Here is a 19,457-nt window from a genome sequence, read left to right as displayed (position 1 = left end):
AAACGTTCTTATCACATGGGAACCTGCCACCCGAAAGGCACATGTGAGGCAGAGGGGGCAAACCACCTGAAAAAAAAAAGCTACAAGAAGTCTTTGCAAAGGAGGGAAGACCTTCAAGTCAAACATCGGTAGGGCTGTCCGCAAAGAGAACTGACATTCTCCTGGCAGCCGCGCACATGACAGTGTCTGAAATACGAATATTAAGTGAAATTAAAAAAAAGAGCTGAGGGAACTGCACCCCTCTGCCATCAATGACTGAAGGAAGCTCCCAGGCAGGAAACGCTACATGAGAATTAACTATCTGATAATGGCCTAATTAAGTTCCCCTGTCTCTCAGCTGAACAAACTGTTCTGACTTCTCCAGAGCTGGTGCCAAACCTCCCCGTTTCTCGACACCTGAGAGCTTCTTGCTTTCTTACACTGCCTTGCCAATGCAGTGGCCATCATCTTCTCTACCTACCTGACGACTTAATTGAGCAAGAACTCCAAAAAGTGACCATGTGATATTCCTTACTGCTGGAAGGACCAGGATATTCAAAGGAACAGTAAGTCACCTCTCAGGTAAAGAAAAACCCAACAGTGACAAGTTGAGCAGTGGCATAATAATGTTTTCCATGGCATTCAAAGAACTCAGAATTACCACTTGTTTTTTGAAGGCCTGGAGCAAGTAAAAGTCACAGCACTAACAGGCTAAAGTGGGAAACTAGTTCCTGATCATCTGCACATGGCTGTAAGAGGAAAGGGTTTAGTGCTCATGCTGTTATCACCTATGCTTTATCTCTTAGTTAAGAGGAAAAGCACAGTTTGTACAGAAAAAGTCTCCTCTGTCAGAGGTTTCCTGAGAAAAACCATCTGATCATTTTGGAGATTCAAAATAAACTATGAATTACTCCAGCTTTCTACCCATCTCTCTCTCCTGATGGAGATGCTGACTGCAGGTCTCCCCATGATGTTCAAGATCATACTGGGAACTAAAAGACCCGGGGGGGACAGATTTCCTAAGTTCAGCAATCGCTTCTGAAATCCACCTGTCAAGCACCAAAGGCCAGAAACCTTGGAACACCTCAAGCTCCTTTATGTCAGTGTGTGGCTGGCAAGACCCATGACTCTGCCAGATCCCAGACTCCAATGGGATCTTACCAATATCTACAACAAAACAGTTTCTTGTTCAAGAGCAATACAGGGAGGCTGGGTGCTCCTGAAGCCCTCAGGGGTGCTGGGGTAGAATAAAGGGGCAAAAACCTCAAAGAAGGGACAGGACTCCTGCAAGATGTTGGCACCGATCATTTCTCCTGTGTACTCAGCCAGAACAAACTTCAAAAGGGTTGTCTGCAAACCGTGTGGAGACATCCTATTGTCCGAACACCTCACTGCCCCGTGCAAAGCACTCTGCATCGACATATGACAGCAAACCAGTGTTGTACCCTGCACATGGAGGTTGTATAGAAGCGACAGCTGTGGTGTGGTTCTGCCTCTGAACATATCGACCATATCTTCTTAAAAGTGTCTGGGATGTATCTGGAAAAATCTGTGTCTGGGGAGGGCAAAGTGCACAAACTATCCTGGGGACTCCAAGGCAGACATGTTACTCAGACTCACACTGCTGCTGTAACAACTGTTTCCTATTTTGAAACGGTAAGTCATCTTCTCAGTGCTTGCTGGGACACTCAAGACAGATGTTAACCTGAAAAAATTGCTTATTCTGGGAGTGGGGAGGACAAAAAAAAAGGACAACAAAAGGATGAGTCAAGAGGAAAACACAGGGGAAGAAACACAAAGGCTACTGTCTGAAAACAAAGCACTTCTTAAGCAAGCTTCCAGGAAACTTTTATAAGGCCCTCAAATTGCTCTGCAACGGAGGAGTCTGCACTATAAGAAAAGCCAGAACAATGGAGGGAAAAAGGAAGATGAGAAGATGTCTCTGTGAGAAAGCAGGTGGAAGTGTCCCTGCTGCTCTCCCCTACGGAGGGCTCAGCACAGAGGCATCAGGCAGTGCCCACCCAGCCAAGGGGACAACACGCTGGCTCTCGGGGCTGGGAAGGGCAGGAGCCAGCAGCCTCCAGACACCCCCACTGTCACTGCTCCGATCTGTCACCCCATGCAGCCTGGTGCCAGGGTGTGCCACCAGCCACCCAGCCCAACAGTCCTCCCAGTCAGTCACAGCTAACCGATTATCAACTCCCCAGCCAGTGTTCCCAGAAAAGTCTCTAAGAAATTAAAATCCAGATCCCCATTCCAAACTGGGAAAACCCAGAGCCAGACACATTCTGCCCCAGCCTGCAGCGTGGTGTTTCTATTGGGATCAAACCAGCTACATACACATGGGCTGACAAAAACTGTTAGTGGGACTACACAAACTGATGTGAAGTGTAACCTGGACAAAATTAAATTTGAGAATTTTTTTAAAAACATATTTAGTAATTTATAATTCTGTAATTTTGATAAGTATCGGGGAAGAAGAGGGGCCCTGCTGCCTCTAGCACCCAAAAGTGCATATTTATTTACAGTTGCTTTGTTCTAGTTATGCACAGTTGCTTATATTGCATACACCTTTGAGTTTAAAGCATACATTTAGCTCCACTTCCCTCCTCCAGTAGTTCTTGTCGTAAGGACTGACTGCATGGTTATTTCAGGTACTTGTGATTGCCCAGACATTTCACAAGGTCACTTTACACCACCAGGAAAAATAACTAGCTTGATAAATACACCCCATTTTTCACAGCTATGAGCCTTCAGAAAGCCAGAAGAGCCAGAGCAGAATCTTTACACACAACATCAACTCAACAAATGGTTGACTTGTGCATCATGAGACATGACAAAGTCAAACGCACAACTTATACTGCATTTAACCATAGATTTGCTGATTGCAAGTCAGATTTAATGCCAACTTCTTATGTCATTGTGTAACCCTGAAATCAAAGTTACTTGAAGTGACTCTCCCAGGTTGTCTGCCCCCACGTAATGCAATGCTAGGACGTGGTTCTAAACCAGGCTGCTCTAATTTCCCTTTTTGCAGACAACACATGTGGGGGTTCCCATCTGTCCTTTCATTTTTAGATACTTAGAAATACTCCTCATTATCTTTGTCACAAACTACTTCTGGTATCACTCCCAAATAGAAAAGGAGCCAGCCTCAAGCTTCTTATAAGGAAAAACTGTGCTGTTATAGCAGTAGAACTTATTTTATAACCAAAGCAAACCACAACTACATGTAATACTGTCTTCTGTTACAGGTGAAAGAGAAACTTAAAAACACTAAAATGATCTTTTACAGATTTCAAGGTGGAAATCACAGAAGTGCAGAGCTATTCTGGATGAGATTTTTCCTGCAGCATTATCAAGCATGAAGTCAGCCATGGAAGAAACCTGGCTACAAGGCGAGGAATATTTTGTCAAGGTGGGAAGACCCATGCGAACTGCTCTGGGGCACAACCCATTTATGTAAATGGTAACTTCGCTTTCTTTCCAGAGTTTGTTCTCACACAGATTAACCTTTCTCTGATCCAGTTTTTCAGATTCATTCTTTTGTTTGCCTGCAGGGGCAACAGACTTCTAGTGCCAGACTTGGAATCTGGTTAGTCTTCAGCATTAATTTATTGTAGCTATTTAACTGTCAGCTTAAGGCTTGTACAGCTGCATAAATAAAGCTAAAAACCCTTCCAATTCTATTAAAGCTCGAACAAGGAAAGATGGTAAATCTAAACTTGATCTCAAAAAAATTGTATTCATTACTATTCCATGCTAACCTTTAGCCAGCATCAGATTTATTGCACATGCATGTAATAAACATGATAAATATAGTATTTGATGACTGTGTATATGCACGGAAAACTGTTCTGATAACCAAAAGTTTTGTTAAATCCAGACAGACATGTGACAGAACCAAAACAAAGTGATATTTTGAGCAAGTACTAAATTATCTGGTGCAGTAGCAATGAATAACCCATCTTACTTGTTTATGAGGCCTGGAAATGAACACTTCAGGAAGTTCAGATGAGCACTGCTTTATTATTTAACATTTGCTTTATTCTAAGATTTACTTTATTACATGTAAAGTGCTTTGGGACAACTAGAAGCTCTTCTAGAAGACATAGCTTGCGTAAAGTGATGTATCTTAGCCTCCCCCATGCACTACTGTGCTTTGATAAGGCCATATTGATGGGAGATTTTCAAAAGCAAACTCACAAAATCCTCAGCTAAAAGCTAAGCAACTGCTCCAGATAACACTGCAGGTTTTGGTTAAAAGAAGAAACTTTATTCTAAGCTCATTAGTTTATTATTGAAAACTTAATGGGTATTTTAAAACATTTGACAAGTTTAAGCATCAGCACTACGTATTTATCTTATTCAGCATTAAAAAAACCAAATGGTATTGTTACCAAGAATTGCACAAGAAAAAGATCCGTTTTTCCAAATACTTGGAATTGTTATCTGTAATTTAGAGATGAGGAAAAAGAGGCGGCAATACAGAAATCTTCCTGTTTAACAGCTGAACTACTGCAAGAGACAAGCCCATAACACAAGTGCTACAACTGCTGCTTGAGTGTTTCGCCTACTACTTCTGCAAAAGCAGGGACCCTGCCACAGGAATAAGAGCCACAGCTAGGCAGCTCACCCACCCAGCTGTGGAGTGTGCACATCTCTGCAGCGAGGTGCTCCCTGCAGTGCTGGGACAGCTGCAGTGTAGCCCTTACCCAGGTTTAAACTTGAAGATGATCCATGTGAAGATAAGGAAGGTGGTGGAGTCTGAGAGTGGCCAGGTCCTTGGCTGGGCAGAGGCATTCCCACAGGTCCAGGGGAGGAGGAAAACCCAAGGCCATTATAAAAACTATGTCCTATAGGTGTTAAACTGCTGGATGTCCTCTTGTACAGGTCACTGCTCCCTGTAAGGGAGTCTCTGCGGGAGCCACTGCCCGTGTTGGAGTTAGCAACTGAAAAGAGTAAGAAAGAAAAATTAATTTTGTGATGTCAACAAGCTGCCTGAGTCAACTGGATAGCTGGAGAGCCAGCACAACAGCACCAAGTAACTTCATTGCACCAGGCTTTCATTTTCCTAAGGGTGTTGCATGTGCCCAAATGAAATGCATTAACTAAAACCACTTTGTTAATGATCGAGCAGAAATCCTTGATTTAAAAAAAACAGCTCGACTCCTGTCTTTGCGTTTATAGTTTTGTAGTTTTTCTACCTATAGAACACATCGAGAAATACAGCTCCAGAAACCTACAGACAGAAAGATCAAGATGATAAAAATCTACCCAAAGGAAGGGACAGAATGAAAGGACAGCTAACAAGTGGCTTTTGGACACAAATGCTTAACACTTTGCTTCTGATCCTTCAGAAGAAGGTTTGAATACTTCAAAGTTCTTCCTAAGCATATCACTTAGTTTAACAGAAGATATTAGATCACCCTGCAAGCACTGCCTCATATTTATTCTCTGGCCGTTACAGCTAAAACAAATTCAATGTGAGATTTTGTCTATTCATGTTTACTTAAGAGCATGTACAGCTTCGTGTACACTTACTTGAAATCCTTGTGCTCACCTCTCATTATATGAGAAAACAGCTCCTGTTTGCATCGAGCTTTATTGAGATGGAAATCAGAATTCAACTTACACATAAACCCAACATTTTTTTGAAGAGTTGTTTTAATAGTCAAATACAAACTCTTTAAATGCACTATCAACTTGAGGAAAAAATACAACTTTGCATTAAAATCTTGTCTAATAAATAGTGAAATTGTTAACTGTAGTGAGCCAATCATTTTTCATGACTGCACACAAGTTCCAGAAGCAACAGCCTCACATTTTTATTCATGGATTGAGGGAAAACAAGTCTGTGCATCTTGGTATTGAGCAAACTCGTAATTGAATTCAATTAGTTAAATAAACTGAAGTGGAAGAAGCAAATGCTATGTTTACCTGAATCCAAGATGGTTCAAATTCTCAGTCTAGGTTTAAGAAAAATATTTACAATAATGTATATTTAAAACTGTGATTTGATGCAGTGACAGTATGTCCCTCAGTCTTTTCTGATGGAGCAGGTTCAAAAGGCATGTTTTAACTTGCCCTTCACACAGATGAAAGCAGGAAAGTACAGGACATAATTACTACCTCTAAGAATAAGCAGTAATTAAAACAATTGTTCTACTTAAAAAAAACCCACAAAACTAGGAAAAAAAACCCCAAACCACAGACATCTTTCTGGTTTGGTTTTATTCTGAAAGAATCTTTGTCGCCAACTGCCTAAAAACCCAACTAAAACCAAACCATATACGTAACATTTCTCACAACCACAATAAATGACTTTGTTTTGTGTATGATAGAAACAATTCCCAGAACAAAGCACAGAAACCACCTCAGACCAGTTGTTTTAAAATCATGAAAAGTTACTTAGCCATTATTCTGAGGTAGGAGTTAGCACATGGATGGATACCACTTGAGCCAATTCCTGTTAGCCCAGTGTCTCCACTGAGCACATGCAGGTAAAGGCAAGAAAATTCAAAGCTGTTCAAAAAAACTTAAATCTGTAGCAACAAAGCAACGACTGATAATATGTATAACAAAACAAATTCATTGCTTTAGTACTTCTAACTGTATCATATACTAAAGGAATCTGCACTAGAAAGAGCTGCAGATTTTGAAAACCAAAGTAGTCCCTAAAAGAAAATTTCCATTTAACCTCAGATACATGAAGAGGAGAGCTCAGCAGCTCAGTGCACCAGTGGCTCACAAGCCCCCTAGCTGCATTTGGAGCTATCTGATGATTTCCTTTTTCCCCAGGAAGAAGTTGCTGTTCTTACCTGCGGTCCCAAATCCTCCCAGCGCAGACCCCAGCGTGGCACCAAGAGAGCTGCTGCTTCCAAATCCCAGGGAAGTATTGGCAGGCTGGGCAGAGCCCTGAGAGAAAAGCGAGCTGCTCTGGGAATTACTGCTGAGAGAGCTGTTGCCGTAAAACGAGCTGGATGCCAGGTTGTTAGTGGGCTGCTGCTGGGGCTGGGGCTGGGGCTGCTGAGTTCCTAGAGGGCGAAATGGTCCGTTTGTCGTTCCTGCCAGGCCACCCGCTGCACCATTGGCCGAAGCTGCAGCTGCTGCAACCGCTGGAAAGAAAGTAATTGGAAGCATGGACTGAAAAAATCCATTTTCATAGCAGTTTTGCAAGTTAAAACTTAGCAGGTTCCTTTTATTTACTATAGATTTTTTTCTTTCCAATCAGGATGAAAAACTCTCTTTCGTGTCAAATTGCATAAAGTCTCTTTACTTTATACCTGAACTCCACAAGTCTTGCACAGAGCTACTGAATACCAACAATGCCTAGTTATCATGGTGCTTGTATTATTAGAGCTACATAGATCAAACACACAAAAGAGTTCCCTTTCTCCTAAGAACTAAGATTCAAATCATTAACAGCCACACACTTAGCAACATCCAACTAAGAAACGCAAGTTTTGAAATATGCAAAATTGTCCTTTAGTGCACAAAACACAATCTTGCAGTGCTAAGAACGTCAAAACCAAGTATTTTGTTTATCAGCTAGTTCCAAAGTAAAAGCAAAATAAACAAGGAAAATAAACAAAGAAACAATTAAAAGGCTCATTTTATAACCTGTAACTAACACTGGCAAAGACTGCTTACACACGCAGATTCTGTCTGAAAACAATCCTTTCAAAGCCTTGAACTCCCAAAGAACCCTAATAAAACCCAAAACAACTCATGGCAAAGGCCAGACTATACAAGGTGATCATTCAGGAGTCCTACACAGGCTAAAACATTTAATTATGTGGAAAGCTAGATACCAGCAGACAAATTTAAATAACTGTCACAAAACTCTGCAAAAACACTAAGAGTTTACGCGACGCCACCTCTCTGAGGCTGTTCTGGAGGCTCAGCCCACAGTGAGCACAGAGGATGTTCTCAACAACAATCCCTGCGATGGATCTCAGTGAGGGCAAGTGTGTCATCATTGCCAGCAGAGCCCAGAGGAATTCAGGTCCACCCCCTGCCAGGGACAGAACAGATTTTCACTTGACGGGACTGGGACTCACCAGCTTGAGCCGCAGAAGAGCTGATGATGACTGGAGCGGGCGCTACCAGACGGACAGGGGCCCCTAGGCCATTCCTGGCCCCTGCATTCACCACGAGAGCACCTGTTTGGTCATAGTAAGCAGCAGGAGCCAGCACTGGGTAACCTGAAGAGGCAAATTGCAGGTGCACAGGTAAGGTAACAAGCAATGCAACACATGGCAGATCAATCATCTTCTGACGAATATGGTGCAACAGGATTTTTTGAAGCAAAATCTGAATGGAAAAAGAAAAAGCAACAACAGCTTTGCTCTCCTGAAGGTTGGGGCCAGGGGGAGGGGATTCTGTCTTAACAGTCTACAACTTTCCAGTAGTAAGACTTTCAGGTAAAGAAGACTCTTTTCCTTCCCTGAACCTATGGTACTAGCATTGTCTTCAGTGTAAATTCAGTTACACAGATAAAAAAAGGGTCTTAAAATACAAAAGCACTATTTATTTTCTGTCATAAGTACAACGTGCTGAGGCTTTTCACATATGTGAACACACTGCACTTCCAACTCTCCCACTGTATGCTGAAGTTCAGAGTGCACACACCCCCAAACAAGACATGGAAATTAAAGTTACGTATTTTGAAGGCATATATATTAAAGAATACTTTATGATACATAAATAAAAACTCTTAAATCAAATATGCTGGTGATAACACACAGCACGTACTTTCAGCAGTATATAGCTGTTTAGGTACCTCACTATATAATTCTACAGTTAAATAAAACTTTTTCCTGAAAGTGAAGTGGTTCTCCAAGGTGGAGTCACAAGGAGAATGCTCCTGTGAATATTTGCTTTGCAAATATAATCCCCAAAACCTCAAAAATGCAGGGTTAAGAAAATGTGTAGATTGCTTGGAAACATGCATGTTATTTGTAACTTAATACAGCAACATTCTTCTTAAACCTTAAAAAAACCCCTGTGTAAACATGTGACACTTCCAACAAGGAGATCTGAGGTCGAAATAATCCTCTTTTACATTGACCAGCTGGACATACCTGCACATTATTCAAAACACTTAGGTTTGCCCTTTGCCATGACAGTAACAGTCTGTATAACTGAACGTCGAAAGCATTTGTATCACACAGCCTCATGGAACCGAGTTAGAATTTATACAGTAGCTCCTCTCTTGCAGAATTATAATATAGAATAAAACCCTGCTTCTTTTACTGATTTTCTTGTTTTTAAACCACTAGTATTTGCCTGGAAGTAATCATTAACAGGATAGGGACTTTCCCCTTCAAGTCAAACACCTGGCAGGGATTGAGAGGCAAGGCTAATGAATGGGACTAAGATATCTCCGAGGTTTTAAAATAAGGATCATATAAGCTACCATGATCCACAGCAAAATTTGAAATCAACTTTCGATAGGAGCTATCAATTCTTTTGAGTACACAAGCAGCTAATGCGCCCAGACAGCAATACAGTTGATAACATTTGTTTTCATCTGTGACTCAGGGATCTAAGCCCTGATTTAACTTAAATGCTGCATAGGTAGGTAGGCTCACATCTAACAGACTCTCAAAAATGCCCTGTATACCCACAGATTAAAACTGGGGGGAAAAAAAACCCAAAACCCAAAATACTGTTGAATGTCAGGCAAATGTGACAACATGCAGAGACACAAGATATAATGTTCTTAGATCTCCCTGGGCACTGAAGAAGTTGCAGCTCCCATGGAGCCCCTACCTGGCATCCCTGCCGCCAGCCCTTGACCAAAGGCAAGGGCAGAATTGACAGCTGCAGCAGCCACCAGCGGATCAGTCTGCTGTCCCTGCTGGTTCTGATTTGGGGTCAAAGGACGCTGACTGGCTCCGCCACGGAGAACCTGGAGAAGACCAAGGAACATGGAGCTGTTTATTTTGGGACCCAGAAGCAAGCCGCAATCACCAGACCCAGGAGCATCAGGAGCAATCTAGTTGAAGTTCTTGCACAACTGGTATTGTGACAACCCCTCCCCTTTACTCAGGACAGAGCTGCCTTTGCCACCACAAGCCCTGGCACTACTACCATGGGTAAATGCGGAAGACCCAAATTAAATAATAAATCCTTTCTCAAGCTTACTGAGTATAATCTGGCAGCGCTTCATCATCTGAGTTCTTTTATTTTTTGATATACCTTCAGTACTCACCCTTTGTTAGAAATGTTTGCCCCATCCCAGATAAATTTGGTCACTGCCACAAAAGCACTGCTGAAAGCCCACTTGAGCAGAAACCTTAAAAAGCCTGACTTATGAGCTGGGGACTGGTGACACAAGGTGACATCGTTTTTTCCAAGCTGCCAGCCCCCACAGAAAACAAGAGACCCAGTGACATGGCATTTACTCATTGGAAATAATGACCAAAGATCACACACTTCTTTTATATGTAGCTCTTGTGGTTTAAGCACATGTTGCTCTCAAAAGGGAAGACGGCAAACTGACCTTTCCTGTAATTACCTGTGACAGGCTTTGTTTGCAAAAGCCTTTTACTCAAAGTGGTGATGCAAGAGTCTGCACCCATTAGCGAGGTCAGCTTATTAAAAAAGCCATCCTCTGGTACTCAGCATGTCTTGCTGCAAAAAGTAACTTTGTGTGTGTCACTGAAAAAAGTTATTAAAAAGAAAAAAAAAATAACTTTGCACCCTGAGAAACTGGGAGAGGCTCCTGAAGTTAACAGATTCAGACACGCATCCCAGAGTTTGCTATCCCTGTCAAAGCCTGAACACAAACTCTCCAGTCTAGGGAGTCTCACAAGTTGCAGCTGGTTGGTAAACACACACTGTGCAAGGGCACCACACAGAATGTACGCAATGGATGGTAGGCTGCAGGAAGGGAAAGGTTAGTGGTTTTTTATAAATTCACTATTAAGATGTCGTAAGCATACAAATCAACTGTCCATAACCACTGCTCTAGATTTCCAAAAACATTTGCCTCAGCACTTAGAAAAAATTCATCCAAAAAGTACACACTGTATCCCCGTATGGATGGAAGGTTTGCATCAAAAATAATACCGATCATCCCCACTTGGGCTTGCTTCATGCCTATAAAAGTAATGAGAAATATTATAAAGGCTACTGGTGATTGATATTTTTTATTTTAATACCCTAAGCTTTCTCAGAAGCTCTCTTGGCACACACCTTCCTTACTGGGAAAGGCTCCCAATCTGAATGTCAAAGCATAAATGGCTTTAACATACCCTTAACGCCGCTCTACTTGTGCGCACAGGTACATGCGAGAGGTCTGCTCAACACACTCCTGCTTGTGACCTCCCGTGTGGGAGGTTTGATGACTAACTTTGTCAGGAGCTAAGTGTTCTCCTGATCACTGGTCTAGAATCATTGGTGTGAATCATTACTGCTTTGATTATCTGCAAAGGTCTTATAATACTACCCAACACTGGGGTTTGCTTTAGCTTTCAAAGCAGAAGTTAATAAATTCAGCTGCCAATTGCAATCCTCTAGAACTGCCATCTCAAACACACAAGGACCAGAAAAGGAAGGCTTTGTGATACTATGAGAAAGGAGCCACCTTGATTTTCGGCAGGATAATGAACCCATTTTGTTTCCAAGCAGGAAGTACCATGGGACAGAGGCCAGTAAAACTCTATAAAGCCAACGTCAGGCAAGGACAGTGCGTAACAGAGTATTATGAAAAACTAGCGGGGGTTGTGCCAGAGAACCCGCCAGGTTACAGAAGCCTAAGTCCAGTTCTTGACACCTGTTCTACAGGCTCTGCTGAGTCTGAAAGGTGAAAAGCGGAGCATATCCAAATGCATGTCCATGGGGAACAAGAACCAAAACAAGGGTGGTGGGACATGCCTCATCCTTTCAGCATTATACTCAGGTTTAGCAACTATCGGTTTAGTCTGAAAGTTTGCATTATTTTTTTTAAATACTTATTTAAATAGCAAGCTAACAATCTGAACTCTCACAATTCTGTAAAACGTTTAGTAAAGGAAGAAAATTATTGTTCCCTATAAATTCTCATACCAGTCTCTTAGTTTCCAACTTCTGCTCCAGCAGTTGCTAGATTCATATTTGTGTCGTCATCAGAGGAACAACTTAAATATCAGATCTTTAAAATGCTTATTTTATCTAACTGAAATTAGGAAAATTAACCTAGTTAAATTCCAAGTATAGAAAAAAAACCCCAACCACAAAACTAAAAAACCCCGAAGAAGAAATTACACAGTGATTTATCACAAAGATGTGTAACAATTTTCAACAGAAGAAAAAGTACAGGCCATATAATCCAACATGCCAAGGGATTAAGACAGAAGAATTGGACAGTGCTAACCCCATCACACACAAACCATTTACAAAGCATGTACAAAAAACTTCCCCTTACCAACCCCAGTGTGACCTCTTCACTGTGGTGTTTTTTTTTTAAATACTGTTAATACAACAGATACCCATCTCAATATTAATCTCTAACACAAAGGGGTAACAGCAGACTATGAAAACCCATCATCAAGTTTATTAATTTGTCCTTTTAGGTGTCAAATTCTCCCATTTTTCGTGCAGACTACAGCACAACAGCTGCACAGTTCACCTTATAAAAATAACAAATCCAGTGTTTTCTTTTTGCACTCATCTTTTGTCTCCAAGTCCTCATATGTGTATGCCAAACCAATCCATTCTGCTGTTATTTTGGCCCTTTAAAGCTAGTCTTCATCAAAAAAAGCTTTTCAGACTGGACAGCACCCTGAAGATAAAAACACACTTACTGACATTTAGTATTTGACACACATTATCTGCATGGCCTTCAAATTCAGCAATGGGCACAAAAACAGATGCTGAAATGATCATTTCCACTCACACACCAACAGCTTGTGTTTGCTACTGCAGGTGTTCACAAACCCATCAGTTTACTTGCTTTCCAAAGAATAAACACACAATAGTTCACCACCACCGATGCCCATGTGCTACCCTCCCATGTGCATGATGTACAAATCACATAGCAGAACACATAGATGTTTGTTTTCCTCTTTTTAAGAGGTCAAAGACTATTCTCACTTAAAACTACCTAAGGGTCAGGAGCAGTCGTAAAAAAAAAATAAATAAAAATAAAATCAGGGTCTTGAAAGCTGTTCTGCTCCCCGTGGATGACCTGACATGCTACCCCTTACCTGTTGTTGGCCCTGCTGGGTTTGCTGAGTGGTTTGCTGATTTGCTGAATTAGTTGCAGCAGCAGCCGCGGCAGCTTGCTGCTGGAAGAGACTGGCAGGATAAACTCCCCAGGGCGTAACTCCATAGTACTGGTGAGGGACAACTGCCGGGCCTGAAACACCAAGGGAATCAGTGAGCTTCTGTAGTGTGACATGCATTACACAGCAAACACTCACCAAAAATACCTGCTCATCAGATTTGGCTTAAATCCTATTTCAAGGTGATCTGCTTTAAATCCTTTGCAAACATGGAAGGATTCTGACATTTGTATTACTCATTTTTAAAAACCTTTAAAGTCAGACCTGAAATTTCATCTTTACTTGCTTTTACCTTATTGGATGAGGTCAAATTCTGCTACTAGTGATCCTGTTGAAATTCCATGGTTTTATTGTTGTGCCCTAATTTTACAGTGAAGGAACAAAAGCTTATCTTTAACCAAAGGAGAAGGAAACTTGTTTAAACACAGAGATATACAAGTCTATTCTAATCTCAGATGACATTCACAGCTCAGCAACATCTATCGTTTAGCTCCCCAATAAATAAAGAAATCTCTTCATAGCTGGATAGCATCAATTCTCAAGTGTTTAAAATGTTATTTTTCTAGCCACTCGGTCCTACTTCACATTTGCAAACCACCACGGAAGAGCCTGTATGATCCTATATGCTTTCATATACCCTCCTCCTCAAACTTAAGAGGCTTAAAAAAAAACCCAAACCAATAATCTTGGAGAGTACCAGAAAAAGCATAACGTTTAAAAAGTCATTGTGTTTTATTAAGTCTCAGGACATCACATGCTTAATTTGGCAACAGCAGAATGGCAGCCTATATCCTTAAACAGTTCTAGTTGGCATAATGCTGAGGAAGCAGTGAGTACACTATGCTGAACGGTAGAGTCCCTCCCACCACGTAACACGTATGTGAATCCAATAATATTTTTAATGTCTGTTCTGTATCTTTTGGAAAGGTCAGCAGAAAAGTAGAAATATCTTCTTTGCTTTACAAATACATCACCTATCCCATGGGTTCCTTCCCCACAGTAGGAGTAACTTATGGCATGGTAACCTTTTTAAGGTAGAGTGCCACAGTCACGTTTGACGCTGTAGAATAAGCAAGTCTTCAGTGAATTTGAACCACATGCCTGCTCTTATATGGAGTAAAAATAGCTTCTATTTTACAAGAGACTGTCAGCATTTGAGTTTCAACCAAGTTATTTCAGTACTGCTGTTAGTTACACCTTACAGTAGGTAAGGTAAGTATTTGCCTCAAGAGACTTAAGAACTATTCCCTCAAAAACGAGGGATGACAGTAAAAAGAGATGCAAAAAAACACTGCTGAGTATAAACTGGGTATGACAAAGGGGGGGAAATAGGAAGTATTGTTTTGTTGTTGCTGTTTTTTATACAGTAACATGTGTTTGTCTCAAACTACTACATAATGCAAAAGCAATCCACTGTGCAGCAGTCTGGATCTTAGCCTGGATGAACTAGTGCTCCTGTTACCAATTCAGCAGACTGGTGAGAATCAGCAGCACTTCAAGAGACTAATTTCGTATTTAATAATTAAATATTAAATGCATTATTTCAGAAGTGTAATAGTTACTCTTATTATTTATTTTTAACCACCATACTTTCCTCAAATTTAGGATTTTGTAGCATCTTTAACACATGTGCCCAGCTCTATGTACAGCAGGGAGATGTTACAAGTACCCTGTTGCATTGCTGAAGCACCTGGTATTAGACACGCTGAACAGCTGGGTGTGAATCTCACACTAAAGCTCTGCCACAAAATCCACCCGTGCTGGATTTACTGTGTAAAGTAAATCTTTACACAGTAAAGTGTAAAGTACGCTGTCAGGCTGAGAAGGTGACCTGTCTGTCTTACTCAGGTTTGTCTTGGAGCAGCAACCATTTTTTCCTTACCTTCTAACCTGGAAATTCTTGAGTAGTGGTAGCTAAAATGAAAAAAGCTGCAGAAAATGAATCTGTCCCATAATGGTACTGCCTATTTTGACTTAAGTAGTTACAGACACATAGCTAATCGGTGGGTTATAAACTGTTTATATTCAGTCAATGCAGATCAGATACCAACTGCTAGGGTGTTTCGGCACTCAACAGGAAAATAGTCGCAACTGCTCCATTTTATGCAAGTAATTAGTCTGTGTTTGCCATTAGGCCACTAGGAAGTTGCTGCAATACTCTTTATCTGGGCAAAATTTGGGCATCTCTCTGGGTTATTTTAATCTTAGTTCTGATTATCAAACAAGCATAGTCTAGATGGGGCTTTTTTTCCTAGTTAGTGGATGCTCATCAGATCTGCAAAAGCCTTAGGTGTTTAAAAGAAGAAGAGGCACAAAGACTTTGAAGTTTGCAGGCAGCTGGGCTTAAAAGAGCTGCAAGTCTGGCTCAGCTCATTTGAGCACATGGTGAGGCTCATTACCGATCATTATTCTCAGTGAGGGCAAGTGTCATCACAGCCAGACTTATAAAAACATGCAGATTTTTTCTTTACTTCAGGAGACACTGCACCTGCTTTTACACTTATTAAAGACATGCATACATGAGAAAATAAAAGCCATTCCAGTGCCTTTGAAGTCATATATTCCCATTACTACATCTCACACACTGGCCAGACACCCACAAACATTCCTTTCAGAAACATTAGCAAATCCATCTCTAAGTGTGCTCATAACAAAACTTTTGCTTTTAATGTCAGCCTTCACCCTCAAATCTCTTTAAGCACAAGCCATACCTGCTCTCTGCAGGAACAGCCAGCCCCCTCTTGCCAATGACAAAAACTTAGTGACCACCAGCTTAAAACAGTCTCAAGAACCTCATGGCTGAAAACAAAAGGCTGCAAACAGCAACTTTATCAATTACTAGTGACTTGTGAGGCCACCACTTCAGAATCACCAGTACAGCACCCACAGATATCCACAAAGTGGGGTCTTTTTAGGGATGGGGGTGAGAAACAGCTCAACTCAAACGCTCTGGTGCAGCCCCATGCAAACCCTGCCGTTCAGCGCCTGGGACCAGCACAGATCCAGGAAAGGAGAGGCACCCTTGGCATGACACTGGGCCCAAGGCTGCTGGGGACGGGCCAGCTGCACGTGCTCCCCCAAACCCCGGTCCTAGGCGGTATGTGCATGCATCCATACCTGTCTCCAGCTCTGAGCTGGCTCTGCATGGGACACAGGTCAGCACCAAGTGAATGAGGCTTCTAAGAAACCCAAGCTTGAGAATCATAGTGCAGACACATCCAAACCGACTCTACCTTCAGTCTAGGAGCACTGTGTTTTTCATGTATGCAGATTATTCCAGCATCCACTTCTCTACAAAGAACAGAAACACTTCTACCTGTAACACACCACCTCAGAGGGAATCAACATTTCCCAACTTGTCTTACAAAAGGTAAGAGTTGTTTTTATTTTTTGGTTGTTTTTTTTTTTTTTTTTTTTGAGTAACATCTTTCTCAAACGACAGAAAGCAATTTCATAACACTTGTTAAAGACAACAGTATCTTCCAGACAGTTTAAACACATAAGTGATTTTTTTTCTTGAGTCTAGGAAGCCCTTCCCTCTGCATTCAATTTTTTTAAAATGCTACTATTGTTGGGAAGAAAAGAGTATTATCACAGGGCTGACAGTCTTAAAATCATGAAAAAGCTACCATGACGGCAGAATCTTAACTGACAGAATTATCTCTGCCGTAAAACACACAAAAGTTTCCCCTCTGCTCTAAGAGTAACTGTGAGCAGTAAACTACCAACAACTCTAAACTCATTTCTTCCATCTCATAAACATCTCCAAGTCCTTCCAATTTAACACTCCCATATGGATCACAGAGGCCTTCTGACTTTATACATAACTCTAAACATCTAAATTGTCCCTCACCCCTTCAGTCCTGCACTCAGCCATTACAGAGAAAAGCCTTTCAAAACTGCTCCAGCCTAGACATAAAAGATGCTTTTCCTAAAATAAACATCAACCAGAAGTTTCTCACATTGCCATTTCTAGCTGTTAGGGTCCAAAGCCCAATGAGATGGATGAAGTAGCTCTTATTTCTCAGTGGTGCAACACTATACATTGCAGCGCATTATAATTGTTTTGTTTTGCTTTCAAGAATGAAAGTTTTAAAACTATTCAAATGGAGATCCTGATGCCAAGTTTTGGGATGCTTTAGGTATCCTGGGGTATGTTATTTCCTAGTTCAAATTTATAAGGCCCCGATCAGATATTCAGGCAGTTGCAGCTTCAGTGCTGCTGAGAAAAAGGGAGTGGGTAGCGGGGAAGCTGTTGCAAACACTTTTACTGTTTCCTAGAAATCTGGCAGCAGTTACATGTGGTGCTTCTGTGAAATCAAGACGCTGACCTCCTGCTCCACTGAACTTCAGCGCAATACTTAAGACTGAACACTAGCTTTAGCAGCACTAAGGTGATGCAAAAAGGCCAACCACAATCCTCTTTTTATAGTAATCAGTTACAAAGCACCTCTTCTGACTGGAACTGGAACTGCTTGTGTTCTAGTACTTCTTCCCCGCTACGTCCTGACAAGCTTCCTACTTTACATTTGCCACCAAGAGTTCACGTCATTCATTCACTACCACACATTCAGCATCACATGATAGTTCATAAACTCCTGGACTGTTGGAAATATCCTTGTACCCTAGCTCTTGGCTTTCTTCCATTTAATCACAGTTTCACTTGTTTGCCAACAACATGTTGTTACCTAAAAATCTGGCATTGTTATGCAATCTGCATATAAAATTTACAGCAGCCAAGAAGTCCAAAGCCCACATTTCCACATTATAATCTTCATTCTTTACATACATCCATATGATCCATTAAAAATACCATCCAACTGGGTAACAGTTGCTGAAATCCCGTTTCAGAGCTTGACCTGATGCTGGCCTCAAAGCTTAAAAGCTAAGCAGTGGTTGCATAAGAGCTGTTAAATACGCTGAAAAGTCACGTACCAAACCACAAGGCTGTTTGGCAGCGCACTATATTCATGTAAACCCAACATTTTATGGTTTTGATTTGGTACAAGCTAACCCACAGTGGAAGAGATCTGCAGTGAGCACACAAGTTGCAAACAGAACACAGTAAAAGTGTGCAGGCTCCATTAAAAATCACCACTACTCTGAACTTAGCGGTTTTTAAAGTGTAGAAGGTTTCCTCTCACAGTGGCTCAAGGAAAGCAAAGCATGGTTATAAAAATGCTCTTCTGAAAGTACATTCTTCTTTTGTCCTCAATGCTTAGGCAAGAACTTTATGGCATACGCAGCAAAAGTTCAACGTACAATGTGTTCTTCACACTGCTTGATAAGCTGTTTTGCCGAGCTGTCATCTCAACATACAACAATTTTGGCTATGACAGTTGGAAAGAATTTGGAAACTGATACACGAACGTTTGGGAGAAAGATCTTGCATGAAGACAAGCGCCACCATCTTTGCTTGCCATCTGGAAAACTGCATATTCATAGTGTAAGCCTCACAGCAGATAAGGGATGTTTTCCCCTAGAGAACCTAAAAAGCATAAATTCTTAACAGACTCTTGCAAAAGGGAAAAAAAAATAATCTCATTTGCAGGAGGCACTACAGTAAATCAAGCTAAACAGCAACGAGATACAACCTTCCTGGCAGGAAAATACATCCTCCATCTTCCTAGCATTTAGTAAGTATATTTTAAAGGTATCTCTCTCTACTGTCAATTACCAAGAAACCCCAAACCTGTAGCAACATTTATGTCTGCAAGTGTTCCATTTCAGATTTGCTCTGTTTGTTTATCCTCAACAAAGATAGAGCCCATAGCAACTGTTATACAAGAATTACCACATTTAATCTACAGAAAATAGGGTTTCCAAGAAAATTCTGTTTCAACTCACTGATATACAATTACCTCTCCACAGAAAGTACAATGTGCTAGTATTTAATTTTCACAATCAGACTCAAGAGCAGTTTTGGTACAGAAAATGGTCACAAATACACAGACAACTGAAGTATCTCACCTAATGTCGCAGCTGCTGCAAGTCCAGCTGCATATGGATCTGTTCCTGGTGGAGCAGCACTGATGATGTACGGATTGGGAACAAAGGCAGCAGGAGCTAAACCTGCTGAAAACATACCTGTCAGTAAAAACAAACTTAACTAGAACTCAAGCCCTACCAAAACCCCTCTGGCTACCCAGCTGATGAACACAAAAACTCAGGTTGCTTTAGTATTTTCAAGCTTTTTACAGGTTG

At 41.3% G+C, this 19,457-nt stretch overlaps 1 protein-coding gene across 16 annotated transcripts in view; it reads right to left on the bottom strand.

Annotated features, from left to right (window-relative positions):
• PUM1 (pumilio RNA binding family member 1) overlaps positions 1–19,457 on the bottom strand; it is a 79,060-nt gene that overhangs the window by 12,639 nt on the left and 46,964 nt on the right. For 11 of the 16 annotated variants that reach the window (XM_080381769.1, XM_080381776.1, XM_080381767.1 and 8 more), the window contains 6 exons: positions 19,224–19,340; positions 13,176–13,327; positions 9,757–9,895; positions 8,043–8,186; positions 6,801–7,097; positions 4,695–4,931 (listed from right to left, as the gene is read on the bottom strand). In XM_080381769.1, the coding sequence (XP_080237895.1) occupies positions 4,695–4,931; positions 6,801–7,097; positions 8,043–8,186; positions 9,757–9,895; positions 13,176–13,327; positions 19,224–19,340 (1,086 nt within the window). The remainder of the gene's footprint in view (positions 1–4,694; positions 4,932–6,800; positions 7,098–8,042; positions 8,187–9,756; positions 9,896–13,175; positions 13,328–19,223; positions 19,341–19,457) is intronic. The other 5 variants (XM_080381778.1, XM_080381768.1, XM_080381782.1 and 2 more) reach the window with 2 other exon arrangements.

This window comes from Falco punctatus (assembly GCF_963210335.1).
Source record: "Falco punctatus genome assembly, chromosome: 3".
NCBI lineage: Eukaryota > Metazoa > Chordata > Aves > Falconiformes > Falconidae > Falco > Falco punctatus.
This window is presented reverse-complemented; position numbering and strand designations above follow the sequence as displayed.